At 38.2% G+C, this 16,966-nt stretch overlaps 3 protein-coding genes across 5 annotated transcripts in view; 2 read left to right on the top strand and 1 right to left on the bottom strand.

Annotated features, from left to right (window-relative positions):
• LOC144658247 (neuromedin-U receptor 2-like) overlaps positions 1–16,966 on the top strand; it is a 249,672-nt gene that overhangs the window by 21,188 nt on the left and 211,518 nt on the right. The gene's annotated exons all lie outside the window — the stretch shown is intronic.
• Positions 4,061–16,966, bottom strand: part of LOC144658178 (steroid 17-alpha-hydroxylase/17,20 lyase-like) — a 31,574-nt gene continuing 18,668 nt past the window's right edge. Inside the window, exons 1-3 of one of the 2 annotated variants that reach the window (XM_078518535.1) lie at positions 8,335–8,546; positions 7,304–7,461; positions 4,061–6,064 (exon numbers count right to left, since the gene is read on the bottom strand). In XM_078518535.1, coding sequence (XP_078374661.1) covers positions 4,893–6,064; positions 7,304–7,461; positions 8,335–8,531 — 1,527 coding nt within the window. In that variant the 5' untranslated portion in view covers positions 8,532–8,546 and the 3' untranslated portion in view covers positions 4,061–4,892. Of the gene's footprint in view, positions 6,065–7,303; positions 7,462–8,334; positions 8,547–16,966 lie in introns of those variants that run through there. The other variant, XM_078518534.1, reaches the window with a different exon arrangement.
• Positions 10,210–12,692, top strand: LOC144658253 (uncharacterized). Its single transcript, XM_078518654.1, has 4 exons — positions 10,210–10,325; positions 10,880–11,383; positions 11,803–11,833; positions 12,195–12,692. Exons 1-4 carry the CDS (start codon positions 10,243–10,245, stop codon positions 12,594–12,596), a joined length of 1,020 nt encoding a protein of 339 aa, XP_078374780.1. The 5' UTR covers positions 10,210–10,242; the 3' UTR covers positions 12,597–12,692.

Consider the following 16,966-nt stretch of genomic DNA (forward strand, 5'->3'; position numbering starts at 1 on the left):
GAGGTATTCAGAGTGGAATTGCGACTTGAAAGCGAGGTTTACCGATATTGCACCGCAGCAATAGGCCTTGTGCATGACAAAGTACTGGGTACCATGTCTAAATAAAAGATTTACTCTCTTACCCTTTATTATCTCTTTACTGAAACATATTTGTCAAAGTCACCAGGAATTATGATAAAATAACACAGCCGGGGAACCCTTAAAGGTAAATTATGAGCCACCTTATATTTAAGGTGACTTAAAAAAATCAAATAAGTTATATCGCAAGAATCACAATCATATACATATGATGAATTACGTATGAACAATACACTCAAGGACATTACAGTTAGAGACAATGATTTGGTGATAACAACCAGTCCCCCAATAGAAAGACCTTTTGCCCGGTCACCTTGAAGGTCCAGCAGGAACATCACTAACTGAAAGAAAATGAGAAATGGTCGTTAGCGACGTTTTCGCTACTCTTCATTTATGGAAATCTTCTTCTGTACCGAAGGCAAGAAAACATGTTGCGTGCTTTCTATCCGGAAAAAATATAAAGATTTGCACTGAAATGCTAATAGTCTGATAATGAGTCGCAATCTCCGATCACGTTTTGTGTTACGAGAAAGACGGCAGAGTGGGGTGAAGGGGTACTTTCTTGTTCAAATAGGACAATAAACGTTGCCAGGGTAACTCGCCGACGTGCTTATAATCGCTACCTTCTGTTCGTCAGATGACGAAACAGATAATCTTTGCAGGATCTTTTGAAGGCTGTGAATCTGAAATAAAAATAAAAAATACGAGATAAATACATCATCGAAATTCTGTGGTTTTACAAACTTAAGGATGTAACATTTTTATCATCTATGACCAACGTAAACATATTAGGCAAAGCTTAACTATATTATTTTTAAACATAAAGGGGTATCTTTGGCTTACGAAGCGAAACGAATAAGAGAAAAACATTGATAAGGAATTTCTTTTGCTGAAGCAAAGAGTAAGTGTAGCAAGGTAATTTAAAGTTTAGAATAATGTTTTTATAAGGCTCTATACCTTTTCGTTGACTTTTGATCCAAATAACAATATAACAGCTAAGACACTAGCTGCAACTTAAGTCCAGAGTACATTGCCAACTAAAAACAAAAGCAAATCGTCTTCTTGCAAATTCACAACATTGTAAAGACTAAAGAATAGAAGTGGAATGTACAAAGACACCATTTCAAAAAGAAAAGGGGAAAGCATCTTGTCAGCAAGCTCGAGTACGTCACACAGTCGGTGATACTCCAGTTTAAAAGGCACTAGGTCTATTGAGCCATTATTATCGAATGTAATGGCGCCATTATTATCGAGTCATTATTATCGAATGTAATGGCGCCATTTTTTATGTAAGTCATCCACAAATTCTTCCAATATTAAGCAGGTAATGCACAAAAAGATGATTGGTAGCAGCCACACACCAGCTCCGATAAAACTAAAGATCGCTGAAAGAATTCTAAAACCAAACCACCGCTTCCAAGGCTCAAATGTGCCAAGGTTCAGTGATGTGTAGCAATGTTTCGAAGGCCACGAAGACTACTACGAAGGTTATAAAGAAGATATAAAAAATGATGAAACCTTTTTTGGAACTCGCTTTCACCGTTTTTAAACTAACGTCTTTAATGACAGAGAGTACGCTACCAAGGAAATTTTCGAATAACCGCAACAAAACCAAGCTCATCGTACTGTTGAGTGCGATAAACAAATAATAAAAACTGAGCATTAAAAAGAGATAGATGTCATTTCCAAAGAAAATACCGGAGAAAGCCATAATAACGTTAAGCCAGAAACCAAAAACTACCACTACCGCAACAAAACCAAGCTCGTCGTACCGTTGAGTGCGATAAACAAATTATAAAAAAACTGAGCATTAAAAAGAGATATCGGACTGTATACTTCATCAATTCCTTTAAGCAGCTGCTCGTTGATATATTCGTGCTCCTGAATATTTACAACGAACGAGACATTGTTCGTCGAAGGTTGTGCGAGGTCTGCATTTCTTGGTCCACATGTACCTGAGCTCCGTTAGGTGTAACTCGAAAAGGCATGCTTATCTTCTTCCAAGGATAGGGTAGAAAACTTACGCTGGTTTAACTTATTGAGTTGTTCTTGTAATCTGTTTCTTTCTTGGCTTAAGTATTGATTCAAAAGTCCAAGCATGTTATTGCAACAAAACACAAGCCATCAACCTTTTCATTTCTCCTGATTTTATGTTAGTTTTATCAAAAAGAAGAAGAGTGCGACGCGTGCTAGCTTAAATTTTGAACCAAGTATATATGTTTCTTGATTTCGAATTAATTATAAATAAAGCGGAATGGAAATACATTATCTCTGTTCTATGTAAGGAAAATTTTATTCATTTGTTTGAGGATTGCTGATGACTTTTGAGTTTTGTGTTTTTTTTTTTTCGATATCTTCCTGAATTGATGTTTTTAAATTGATTTTATGAAATTACTTTTTCTAGAATTAACCCTATTCAGACCGGGCTTTTTTCGACCTTCTCAGACCGGGGGGGGGGGCTTCGGAAGCCCCCCCTATGTAACTTCCAGAATATTGAAGCAATCACCATGAAACTTATAGGATGTATTGTACGCCCGAAACTCTTTCTTTTGGTATACGTCACGTGGGATGGTGACGTCACATCACGTGACAATTACATCATGATGTCAAAACAGCCGCCATCTTGGATCCGCCATCTTGGATTTCAAAATTCTTCCAAAATGCCAGAAAACCACCCAAAATCACTGCAAAGTACTCAAAATGAATACAAATATGCTTTAAAACCGTAAATATGAAAAAATAATTCCATTTAAGTTGATTTTTGTAAACAGAAACACGCAAAATTACAAATTTGAGAAAACATGCCTGTCAAAATGTCGTTGCCATGGTGATGTAAAGTTCCTGACACATCATCCAACCCTACCAAATTGTTGCCAGATAAATTTTAGGAAAACTCAGAAAGTTTGGCAGCGTTTGATTAAATCTTAAAAAAGTTATAAAAGTTCAAAGTCAGCGCGGGCCTCAAAAGCCCCCCCCCCCGGTCTGAATAGGGTTAATAGGGAACCACCTACGTCTTATTTTCTATTCAAATATAAATAAACTTCATCAGGCAAAGTATATTACTTTTGTTAAATTTCCGTGCTAATGGATATTATACGAAGATTGTTGATGCAATTTGTCTATCGGTGTATTCTTGCACTTAGATTGATCCATGAAATTAAACTAGAATTTTATCAATAAAAGTTAAGAACACAAATATAATTCATCAAAATATTTTCAGAATATTTGAATTTTTAAAAGCAGGTTTGGCTTGACGCATATTAAAAATTAATATTCCATACTGATTGCTAACCAACGGCTATGGTGGCGATTTAAGTAAAAACGGGCAATAAGTAAGACACTTGTTAGTGAAGGACACGAACAAGCTTTTTTTGTTTTCTCCGCGTGTGGGAATTTCAAGTGATAAAATCAAACCCCAACGTTCACGCGGTGAGCAAAAGAAATCATGATCATCAACACAAAACGTTTATTCTGAATATCTGAGATTCGTATTTATGAAAGTACTCGGGAATATACCACCTACTCTGCGGGGAAATTGTTTAAAATTGCTTTCTGTAGTTATTTTTTTTTTAAGCTGATACGGGTGTAATCAATTCGATGGCGCTAAGTCCATTTATAATCAACTTCCCCCCCCCCCCTTTTTTTGAATAAGGACAACAACAACTTTGTGTGGCTGAAAATCGGGAAGTGGGTTACAAAGTGCTCAGTTAATATTTTTTCCCCACGAAGCCCTGGAGTGTCAGGAAAACAAAACCTACCACCCATTTAGGGAATGTGTACAGTGGATGAAGAGAAGGGAGTTGGCCCTCTGTCAGGTTCACTGAAAGCATTTCTGGGTAGTGAGGAGGAAGTTGGGACTTAAATAAACTTTATCAGGCAAAGTTTATTACTTTTCAAAAGGTGAATAATGTGAAGATTATTGACGAAATCTCCCAATCGATATATCCTTGCTGTTAATTTGAATAATGAAACTAGAGATTTTTATTAATATTGGGTACACATTTAGAATTTCTAGGAGTATTTCTAGATCTTAAAAAAATGTGAAATTATTAAGCAATGGACCGCACGTTGAAGGCTTCACTGGCGTAATAAAACCACGCGAAATGTTAGGAGAACACGAGAAAAACTTCTCAATCACTCGCGAAACTTTTATTCTGTAAATTTGAAACTGATTTTTTTTCGCTTAACTATAATAATTGAAAATGATCCCCAAAAATCTAGGATCAGAGAAAAGAATAAAAAATGTTTTCTTACGTCTTTTTTATTTCTGTAACAGTGCCTCCTAACTAAAGTCCCGCGTGGACTAAACCTCAGCAAAAAAATGGCAATCATTCGTTGTCAGCCTTTGCTAAGTTTATTAATTCGAATAAGCTATTCTTCCCTTACATAAACACTAACTTAGCTTTCGTTGTGTGTGTTCGCAGGTAAGTCCTTTCCTGGGAACGCCAGTTTTCTTTGTCTTTCACCAATTTCTTCTCTTGTCCCAAATTCCATCTTTGCCTCTTCATCTCCTGCTCAGTCAATCGACCTTCCCAAAGTCTCCAAGGGTCTTTTCTATACTAATTGTTTATAAATGATACCGAATATAGTGTTGCCAAGTGAAAGCTTGGCTAATAAGGTAAAAGGTACATCGGCCGTTATATTTCGCTTTTCACTATTTTGATCAGACCCGCAGTTACCAGCAGCCCACCTTGTACCAATTTCATTTGTACGGGTCATATTTCAATCAATTGTTTTGAAAATTTAGAAATTTTGTGCAGTTATTGAATATGACAGTTAAAGCAATACATGAAATGATTTATGGCTTGTGCTTTCTAATTCCTTTTAATTGCTCTTATTTTGAAGGGAGCAGGGTATTGAGTGATAGCTCGTCGATGCTTTATTTCAGGAGCTTCTTGACCCTCTTCTGGAAGAAACGTAAACTTATGAAGCATCCAAGAAAGAAACACATACATTTCCATTTTAGCCAGAGCCTCTCCCGGGCACACACGGCGTCCTGCACCAAAGGGATAAAAGTTGCCCTGATTGGTGATCAAGTTACCCTCTTTGTCGATGTGACGATAAGGGTTAAACAGCTTCGGGTTCTCCCAGCACCCTGGGTCAAGATGCACAGCTTCGGTATCCGGATAGACGATGGTGTTCTTAGGAACACGATAACCGCACAGTGAGGTGTCTTGTACGGCTCGGTGAGGCAAAGCTTGTGGCACCACGTTTCCCAACCTAAGGCTTTCCATGATGGTAGCATGGATCAGTGGGAGATTGGGTCGGTCATCTAAGCGAGGCATACCATGTCGACCAACGACGTCATCTAGCTGCTTCTGGATGTCCAGTTGATATTTAGGGTACTGAACTAAATAGCCAAGAGCGAATGTCAGCGCATGTGCAGTTGTTTCGTAACCAGCCGTGAACATGTCTTGTATCGTTGTTATGAGATCATCTTCAGAGAACATGGAAAGCTTCTCGTGCTTGTTTTCCTCGATGGCTTCTCTTTGTGCATGCAGTAAGGCCTCCATTAAATTACCGCCAGGTTTCAGTGGATCGAACGTGAGTTGTCGTTCTCTCAACTTGTGGCGAATTATCTCTAGAGTCGAAAGAAATATGCCAAATATTTTCTTGTGTGATTTAACAGGGAGATATCTTGCAAAGGGAAAGAAATCGAGAAGCATGATGATTTGAAAGTCTTTGTAAGATTTTAATCCGAGCTCGTTCAAATAGATTAATTTGTCAATGTTAGGATCCGTAATATCCCAGTCATTCCCAAATATTATTCTTCCTAATACTTCCACGATGCTCTCATCGAGAAGCTTAGCCGGATCGAAACTTCTCTCCTTTTGGTCTTCGAACATCTGCAAAAGCTTCCCAGCTGCTTCTGTTACGCGTTCTTCGATTAAAGCTGTGTTGGAAAGGTGTTGTCGCAAAGCAGATACGAGGACACGTTTGTAGCATTTCCATGACTGACCATCACTCCAAGCTACGTCCTTGTAACCTTATGCAATTCAAAAAAAAAAAAGATAAGGAGTCAATTTACGCATTGCTAACTTACTACCGGCCTAAGCGGCGCGGTGGTCTTATTCCCAGAGAGCTGATCAGAGCGCCAGATCGAGCAGTCCCACCTCAAATTCTGGTGGAAATGATTGTGTTGTGTTATTGAGCACGATACATACGTTAAACTGTAAACGTTACATAAGTTACACTGTAAACGCCTCTATCTTCCCGGGGCAAGTGAATAAATGCATACCGACAAACGAGAAGCTAAGGGAAAACTTCGCCCTGAGTTGGACTAGTCACCCATCCTTTGGGAAATAAAAATAGTCCAAATTACTTCATAAGAAGTTAGAAACCTGTGGTGCGGGCCACTCTAGGTAGGACCTAACATGAACGTTTCCTAACTGCGGGGGCGGGGGAGGGGGGGGGGGGTTAATTATTTTCAAATGCTATCACACTTTATAAACAACTGCAAGCAAGGCTGATTATACTACGTGAAAAGTAGACGTGGTGTTGTCTCGCAAAGTCTACTTTTCACGTAGTATGGTCAGCCTTGCTTGCAGTTGTTTGTTATTTCATTTTATTGCTGATCAGATCTCTCAGTGGATCCTACGAATAGCAGCATTATCGTTTGCGGTCCCTTGCAGTTTTAGTCTTACTATCACACTTTATCTAGTCTTTATCTTCGTGAATGCTTACTAAACAACAATTATCAGGCATTAGGTGCCTAATTACACATGCAAACATTGAAGTGTTGTTCCTTATTACATGACTTAAAAGGTTAATCTTAAACTATTTATCGTAATTTAAAATTGTCTAGAAATTGCAAAGTGATAAGTTAGGCCTTACAGCGTACTCACAAATCTAGAATGCAAAATTATGCCCAGTGCTAAAACAACAATCTGTTTTGCCAGCATCAAATGTTTTAATCGTTTTCCATACGACATTATTTTACTTTTTTGTTTCTGTTCATTCTCTGTCAGAATTCCGTTTTTCCCTTTTTTGTCGGTCAACGAAATTACAATTTCAGGCCGATGATAAACGAGAGCCGACAAATTAAATGGCGAGGGGCTGCACAAGTGCCTCTCCACTGCGTCTGACGTTATTCTTTTGCGCGTGAACACTGCAGACTAAACTACACAAAGCTTACTTACGTCTATTGACACAACAAAAGGATATGCATTAAATATTCAGAGTACGGTCTTGCAGGGGAAGCAATAACACCTAGCAATACACTTACCAAGACTCAACGTTTCCAAGGTGTATGTCTTAGGTCTACCACCGAAATCCGCTGATCTTGTCACCAATACCTCTCTGACTGCCTCTGACGAGCCAGCAACAACGAACTTGTAACTTCCAAGTTTCAGTGAAAAGAGCTTTCCGTATTTCCTTCTCAGGCTACAAGGAGATGATGCACAAGAAAACAAATTGGCGTAGAATATTCAAGAAAAGTGAGAAATTATAGAAAGGCAACGGTCACTACATTAGGTGACTCGCTACTATGACCAGCTCATTATGATTCTACTAATTTACCATTCAAGAAATTCGAAATCGTTTTATCGAAATACAACAGAAGAAAACACAATAATAAAACAATAAAGGCAGAATACAAATAAAACAAATTAACGAACGGATCGAGAACAATGATTCCGACAAGATTATAATTTCAATACGCGAATTAAGCCTGGGGGAACGACATAAGATAGTTTAAGTCAACAACCTATATAAGTCAACATTTAAGTTAAGCCATCCTTTAGCAGAGCGGAACCAATATCTCCAAATGTAAAATATCACAGAACTTTAAATGCATCGAGTTGCATATTATTATATAAAGTCTCTTGTGCCTGAGGGTCAGAGAATATTCCATTGATTATTGTCTCGCAATTTAACCAAAAGTTGTGAATTTAAATTTAGCAAAAGATCGAAAATAATCTGTTAATTAACGCTACTCGTTTGTGCATCTGCAACTAAAAAAGAAACCTGTAAGCGATGTCAATAGCCAAGTCATATCACCTAAAAAGTGACACAACGTAATTTTGTTAGTAGGAAGTGAACTCTGTTTCAACGATATTTATAATGAATTAAGTCGTAGGAGATCAGTACGACAGCCCGGTGTGATGTAAACAAGGTAAACCTGACACACAGTACACCGAATGTTGAAATAATCATTAAAAAAGGTCGATGCTAATAACGTGAAGATAATTAAACTATGAAAGTCGTGGACTAGAAAAACATCAACCATGATTAGTAAAGTTCAGGTAAAAAATGTACCTTGCAACAGCATCTTGAAAAATCTCGCCATCAAAGTTGAAACTGAATAGGTTCCCGATCAGCGGAAGATTGGTGAATCGCGGACCAGGCGGCATACCTCTAAACTGGTACAAGTCGATCAACTGGTAAATCATGAACACCAGTAGAAGTGCAAGAAGTACATTACCAAGGTTAAGACATTCCATGACTAAAGCCATATTTGCAAACTTAGCGAGCATAACCGATAAACAAAGGAGCAGAATTCATTATATACGCATGAACAGAGAACAATATTGAACCCATTCTTCTATCTGACATTGTAGACCTTGTAAACTGGGTATCAAAATAAAAGAAAGGAATCTGGGTAAGAGAAAACTCGTGGTGGCATATTACAAAGAGAAGTCAACGAGATTGAGCCTTTCAATTCAATGTCCGTAGTCATGCGTAGTGTATTATCTGGATGTTGTGAGCCTGAAGACAAGGTCGAAATTTACACGCTGTTTTTCTGTTATTGGGTGTACTATGTCGGGAGTTGTCCGAGCCGGGCAAAATACAGCCTTATTAATATCACAGGGGCGAAGGAATAACTCCAAATGGACTTACATCTCACCAGGGTCCTAGTCAGTTCAGTTAACAGAATGCAAGCGCGGAATCTTTTTTTTTTTTCAATTTGGACTAACATAGAACAATCAACTTGCTTGTGGAAATTAATATTAAAGTTATTCTCACAGTGTGTGCAAACTAGATTTCCACGTTACGTTACCATAGTTTTTCAAATATATATTGGTTGCTGTTTTTATTATGTAGACTCTTTCCAGTTGCACCAAACAAAGGTTTCGTGTCCTGTTTAAACAGTCGGCGTCTAGGGTGTTTATTCAGGGGGCAATGGCTTAAATTTGAGGTATATTGCACGTATTAGAAGCTGCTTCGCGATCATTTAAAGAAAACAGTGACTCTGTATTGTAGACCTTCAGTATTCACTTAATGTTTTTTAACCATTGAATCCTGACTTACGGCATTGTTATCACTGCTTTGGTGCACGGAATATGATTTTCACAGGAAGAGATTATTTAATGCAATCTTAGTACAACATCCCCCGCGAGCGTTACAAAGCACTGTTTATTTGCCTCAAGGTCCTACCAACTTTTACAAACATATATATTCTTCTGCCATTTTGCAATTTTGACAATTTAGCCCTCATAACACATGTTATGTCGACAGCTGCCAATGAAGAGATGAACTTTTTCTTCAGCTGCACAGCTTGTGTGCAACTATGACTAGTTCATTTGCGATGACTATAGACATACAGACAACAGTGGTGATTATAAAAATCGCAAAAAGGCTAAATGTTTTCCATAGCATAGGATCTGTTCGGGAAGTTTTCGTTCTCTTTACTGGTGGTAAGTGTATCATGAAAACCCATATTTACGTTTCACATACTATTAAGGTGAATTACTTACTATCGTGTCCCACGATGAAGTTAGCGGCTCAATTATTTTCGATTTTTAGGCCATTTATCCAGTTTGAAGGTCTCACGCACTTTGGATATTATTTAAAAAAAGAAATAGCAAAAAGCCGTCCATGGAAATAGTTGAACCGAAACCCTCGAAATCAGTTTAGGGATAATAGGAGCTGGCCAGCTCTAAATCGACAAGAAAACTTCGGTTTCTTTATTAAATCACTGCTTTCAAATCAATGTTGCGATTACGAATTCGTGGTTAAAATTACGTTGGCGAAGTAGTATGAGTCAAGTTGCTCCACCATGGTTGAGATGAATGAAGGAATATCGATCTTGAAAATTAATAAGATATAACCGTGATGGAAAGATATTAGATCCCCTTGCGAACGGAGTCATATCTGATTAAAGCTTGTATAAGTTATCTTTGTTCCTTTCAGTTAAAAAAAGAGAGTGTTATAAAAAAGACAACAATGGGAAGTATGGTCATGCTTGGTTTTCTTTTCCTTTCAACTGTGCAGTTGTTTTTGCCTTTTGTTGCATGCATGCGGTCAGGGTAAGTTTATTCAATTTTGGTACTTTTCCTACATCGCATCATCTTCTTATGCGCATTTGAAAAGATAACTGGCCTTAAATTTAAAACGATATTTATAAACTTTTTGGAAATTCCTTTCACTAGAGTTCTCGAGAAATGCAGTTTTGCATTTCAAAAATACTACCCTGTTGATCCTGTTAGTTCAGCACGCTAACAAACCAAAAGCATGTATGTGCGCTTTCAACTCTCAAGCTAGCGCTCCCAGGCTTTTTTTTTATTTTTCGAGTTTTTTTCCCTTACTATCTAAACATATTTGCACAAGAACGGGTAATTGAAAAAAAGACTCATTTTTTGAGCTGAATTAGAGCCGTGCGGGAAAATTGTTTACCTCTCAGGCGTTCTGCACCATCCTCTTTTCGCTCGCTGTCCACAACGTTCTTAGACGTTGTGTCCCAATTTGGCAACTTCTGAAGTATATAAATGCAGTAAGAATTTGAGTCTATGGTAGTCTCTGACGTAAAAGGAAAATGGAATTTCTACAGCATGATCTTCTACTTTACATAACTTTTTTCCAGCTGCGTTGATGGCTACTGTGCAATGGAGAACTGCCGAAGCAGTTCTGGGTCCGGATTCTCCAACTTCTGCTGGATGTCGGGCAATGACGACGGTGGCTATGAAAGATGTGGTGGCAGCAGAGAATGCAGTGCTGCAGTCAAGGCGGGAGGTTCTTGTAAAGCGTTCTCGTGCGCGTTTAATCGGGCACCAAATCCTTTTACCTCCTATGAAAAGACATGCAGCTACAAGAACGGGAAGATGCAAAGAGATTTGCAAAACGAATGCAGTGCTGAAGGAGCCACCTTCGATTCTTGGGCCCAGAAATACCGAACCAGTGGGGACCTGTATAGCAAGTTTGAACCTTGTACGGGTCGTCTGATCGAGGAGGAGACCAAGAAGGCAATCAAGTTCTGTTATTGCTACAACTTTTGTGGAACTGGGCAGGTTTACAATGGCTGTGAAGTTGAAGGACTCGAAGGCAGATTGAATCGGGAAGCCAACTTGTTTTCGTCTTATAAAGCAATGTATGTCTTCTGACCAGGAATATTTGAACTTATCATTCGATTGTTTTCTGCCAAATTTTTTTTCTACTCGACATTTCAAAGTATTTCTTTTGCCGAAACGAACTTGCATTCGTTTGAGAGGGTATACAATCGTGAAATACATATTACCTTGATGAGATAATTTGCTTATATTATGTACTTATAACAATAACAATGACATAAATTTCATTTTATTTTTAAGAGAGAGGAAATAAAAATAGGTTACTACATTAGGTACAATCAGCCTGGAACAACCTTACGTGTTAGATAACGTTGCAGTCTGGAACTACCTTAAAACGTGAGCGGACTAGCAATTCTATATAACATAGTATGACAAGATTTAGACCCATGCAAGTGTCGAGACTGCCTTATTTTTCCTCTTTTTCCTTTTTTTTGATTAGATGCAAGATTGACTGCAAACCGGTGGATAAGGTAAACGTTTCATAACTCTTTTCTCTGTCACCTGTTTTTAAAGCACAGCGAACGAAACTGACCTCCTCTATATAGAAAATAAAAACTCAAATATCACCAGAAACAAGAACAATAGACCAAGCTTCGCTGCTTCTTTTTGTGCGAGCATGCACACATATGTTGTTAAGAGTTTTATTTATATAAGTTCAATTTCTATTTTTATTACATTTTTTTGTGTAATTATGACGTCTTGCACTGTTCGGTCCTTTTCAAGTATCTACCCTGCATAAAGGGGCCTGGTATCTAACTACTGATCTTTTATAGCGCTTTTAGTCTTAGCCCTCTGAATCCTTTATGATTAATATATTAATTTCTCACACAGCTTGACCGAATTTCAACTCTAAGAAACGAGTTGAGTGACGGAATAATCACAAAGGTGGTAACAATCACAGAAGGAACCACATCTTCACAAACCAGTTCAAGTGGTGGAAGCAACAGCGACTCCATATCGGCGACTGTCGGAGCAAACCTCAAGAGCGTCTTCTCAGCTGGCCTTGGTTACTCCAAGACGACCGGCTTCAACTGGAGTCATAGCTCAACCAGCTCCTTTTCTCGTCAAGAGAGTCACCAAGCTCGTATACCGGTCAAACCAGGGGATGAGGTCAGCGTGTACCAGGTGGTGGGGGTCTGTAACAACAGTGATGGTACAGTTTACACCGTCAATACTAAGACGCTGGTCGTCCGAGGAAAAGATGGTGGCAGTACAGAAGTTGTCCCTGAATGAATGAAAAAAACGAATGATAACTTTAAATCGTTCTGTCTCACCGGTATTAATTGTCAAAGTATAGAATGATTAAAAGAGCAATTGCTGAACGTATAATTAATGTTTCATTCTCTTGTATGAATAACGCAAGCAACAGAAGTATGTGCTTCTTCTGGGGATCTCTCCCAAGAATAAGCTCACAGGACAGAGTCTCAAAGCCTCGTTCATTTTCGCCTGCGTTGACGAATTCCTGGAGTCTGTTCCTCAGTTTAATTCAAACGTGATGGTTTGTGAACTTCATGGGATCAGTCACGCAAACAAAAATATATTTAAATAATATAAACCAATCGCAATGGCTACAACTAATCCCCTAGTGTGAAAATCCGAAATGAACTCGCCGTGATCTAAAAACCATAAACATATCAGTTTGTATACATTAAAAAATGAGTAACGCAAAAGTTACATATTTCAAACTAGTCCAACCTTTTAAAAGCCAAATATGGCCGTTAATTAACATTACAAAGTATAAATTATGAACGTTAGCAACCGAAAATACCTAATATTCCAATTTAAACAGGCGTCTCTAAACGTGTATATTTTAGGTCAACATTGTTCGTCGCCATAAGCTGGTGCATAACATAGTTTTTTTCACAGCTATTGAGATCATGAGAGCTCCATTCTTTTTTAAACGTGCATTTCATCCTTCCTCTTCGTCTGTTTGAAGAGTTTCTTTGCGTTAAATCAACTTTTGCATCGGTTGCTTGACATCTTTTATGCAGATCTGTAAAAATGAAAGAAGAGGAAGAACCACGCCCATCATCGGCTCGACTTGACAGTGGTAACATTGTCAGTGAAGAAGGACGTCCATCCTTTCTTGGTTGACTGTTCTCTTGAGGTTCTGCCAAAGTAACATATCACAACAAAAAAATATTTAGGAACTTAGAAACACGTTAACTTAAGCGAATGCCAAACTGCAGCAGTACACAGTGATATTAATATGAAATGGGTAGGATAGCTCTTAACCGCGGGTGTCCGCCTTTTCTGTGGGATCTTATTTCGAGTTACATGATTTTTAAAGAAACGATTCCCGTGCCAGGAAAGATCGGGACGATCCCAGCCAGTTTTTTTAATTCCGACGATAATCACGGCGGAGTGCAATGCACAAATTAGTCAACTGCGTCCGCAACTAAATCCCAATATTAATAATAATGTGTCTTACCATAAGGGAAGGAATTTTCTATCAAAGAGTGATTTCGCCATTTTATAGCCCCAGTCAACTGCATAAATGCCTTTCTGTACCTCTTCCACATCATAAAATAAATACAAGGATTGGCTACAGGACTTGATAGCGCCAGGAAAGATGCCACGAATACCATTTTAGTGAAGTCCATAACTGAAACTTGCTGCATGGTAATGCACATCTGAAAAACGTTATGTGAAATGTTAATGTAAGGGACGATGTAAACGGAACGACCTTCTCGCATGGAGAAGCTTACAACAGGCTTACTACATGACTTTTCATCATTTACATACGCGCGCGTCTGTCGTAAGTATGTGGTAGGTTGATTTGCACGACGCGATTCGTGTTGTAAGCGTGTCGCATTCCATAATCTTATGTAAAAGCATATCGTACCGTCTAACTCGCCCCTAATAGAGAAACTTTATTCAAGCAATAGACCGCATTTTCTAGGGCTTTACTGGCGTAATAAAACCACGCGGGATGTTGGGAGAACACGAGAAAAGCTTTTTGAGTGTTCCCCCAACATCCCAAGTGGTTTTGTTACGGGCCAGTAAAGCCCTAGAAAGTGCGGTTTATTGCTTTTATGAAATTACTATAGAAAACTTTCGTCAAAGACATAGGAGTCTATTTTATTTTTCGTGATCAAATGTCTTATTCTCAACATGTTCATTGGATGGCGCGGTAAACTAATCACAGCGGCTGAAAGAAAAGAGAAAAACAGGTTCAGCTTCACACACAAAATTCACGGAATCGACGAGCAAAAACGTTTAAAAGTGCTCTCAAAGCTTTAAAAGCCATAAGGGAAGAAAAGGAAAAAGGCAAACTGACATGGTACGAAATGTATTCATTGATTATAAAGTTCTTTGATGTGGAAAACTAGGAAACTGTGACCGGAGAATTCATCGCGAATGTGAGAGACTGCACGAAAACTTTGCAAGTTTACAAACTTCGCTGTCTGACGAAGGTATTGAGAATAAAGGTTAGCTCCACAAACTCTGCTTTAGAAATTTGTTATGAGTTTATTTATTCCGTATAGTATTCTTTCGTTTTCGCCAATAAATAACAGACTTGGCAGAAAGCACGGAAAGTACATAAAACTAAAATTTTAATTCAAGGGCGAGGACTCAGCGTAAGTTTCTGCCATCAAAATAATTCAAGCAAGCCTTCATCGCGACCAATTTGATGCAGTTTTAATTCCTTTCAAATAACATTTCCGAGTAAATCGTGTTGAATGGAACGATATCCATGTTTTTGATATTTTTTCCAGTCCAGGGAAAGCCGACCTGTTTATTGTGTTCCTTCTCATATGTTTGTCTCTGCGTTTTCGTTTGTTCTCTAGCGTTCCTTCGCTCCAACTGTGGTGGGCGGGAAAATTTATTTTTGCGATCCACCCTCAGTAAATTTTCACAATGAGAATCCTATCCTCCGTTTTAACAATCAGATAGACCAAAAGAAGACATTAAACTAATTTTAGTTCTTCGTCCTTATGCGTAATCGAGCGTAGTGCGGCCATGTCGGGACGAAAGCGGGAGTTTACCGGTATAATAGTACACAGGATTTTTGACCAATTTGACCAATCAGAGCACGCGTAGCATCTGAGTTATTTTATATAATACCTTATTCTGAAGACTTTCTTCAAGAAACAAAGCTCGAAAATCACATATCATAAAAAATACCGCAAGTGTTGAAACGCGACCGATCGTCTTTTCCTATAAATTCACAAGATTCTGAAGACCGTATGCTTTGAAACTGGTCAATATACCGTTCGAAATGAAACAAGCAATGGCTAGGCTGTTCTCTTCAAATTTGAGAAATCAAAAACGAAATTTCATTTTAATCATAGTTTTTCATGACAGCCCAGTGACAGTAATTATAGGTCATTCTCTTAAAATTCGAATTTCATTATGATTGATAGTTTTCTTAAACTCGTGTGAAAAATGTTCGTGTTAACAATTTTCCTCGTGTTAGTGTTTTTGTTATTTTGGAAAATCAAAGCTGAATATTATAAAGAGATCGTCACTCATTCGGTACAATATGAAAATAATAATAAAAACTCTTTATCTTATTGCATTTATATTATTACGCCCGATATGACTGATATGACATATGCTATAAGTTTGTGATTAAAACTTGTGAAAAGAACTTGACGCGAAAAAAGCTTAACAGCGCCTTTTCATTATAAAGCACAAGTCATAAAACGATGCGGCAATTGTTTTCCAATCCATTATCGACAAAATGAATTTCTTCGCAGACTTACATTTGGATTTCAACAAGTATAAATTTAATGGCCATCTGTCGTAAAAAGTGTAACCATTTTTTTTTTGTCATTTAATTAAACTAGCATCTACACTTGTAATCAGATACAGAAACTTTTCGCGTTTTAATTAAAATGATATGTGTGATTGTGGTGGATCGGCGTCGAAATAACAATTCAGCTAAGTCGTTATTGGAAAGTTTTAATTTTAGCTGTGTTTCTGTTTCTACCTTTAAAAATGTAACAACTAAGCCTCTGGTGCGAAAAAATAAAAGCTTTTTGAGAATAAAGATTGTTTGTGTCTTCAAGAAGGCAACACTCTGACTCAAATACACTTATCTTTAGGGTACCGTTCCTCCTACAAAGAATACGAAGAGTAAAGCTTAAATAACAGCCTATGATATCCATACCAGTATCGTTGCTTTAAAGTAAGGCTTTAGGTTCCAAACTCACCACAAGAGGAAGCCAGCTCATGTAGAAAAACAGCACCACAACCATGCAAATTTTCGCTAGCTGACGGCTTTGCCGCTCAGTGTTGCTCCAGACTCTCTGTTTTGGCATTAACTCTGTATTCCGCTCAATACGTCTTTTCGGAGAGTATCTCGCTGTTAATCTGCGTTGCTTCTTTGAGATTTTTCTGAGCGAGTTAACGACCGTAATTGCAGAGAACAAGACGAGACACAACTGAGAGTAGCCAAAAAAGGCTATGAAAATTGCGTAAGTACTTCGGTAGTCGAAAAGACAAATCGCAAGCCACTCGACTGGGCGATATGCTTCCCACCCTAACAGTGGCAAAGATGCTACAAAAGACGAAAATGTAACTACAATAACCACCGCCTTAAACATTCGGCTACATGTCACGTGCACGCGGTGCCAAAACGGTTTTACAATTGCAGT

This window comes from Oculina patagonica, chromosome 6, assembly GCF_052425735.1.
Source record: "Oculina patagonica isolate OP01 chromosome 6, crgOcupat, whole genome shotgun sequence".
Taxonomy (NCBI): domain Eukaryota; kingdom Metazoa; phylum Cnidaria; class Anthozoa; order Scleractinia; family Oculinidae; genus Oculina; species Oculina patagonica.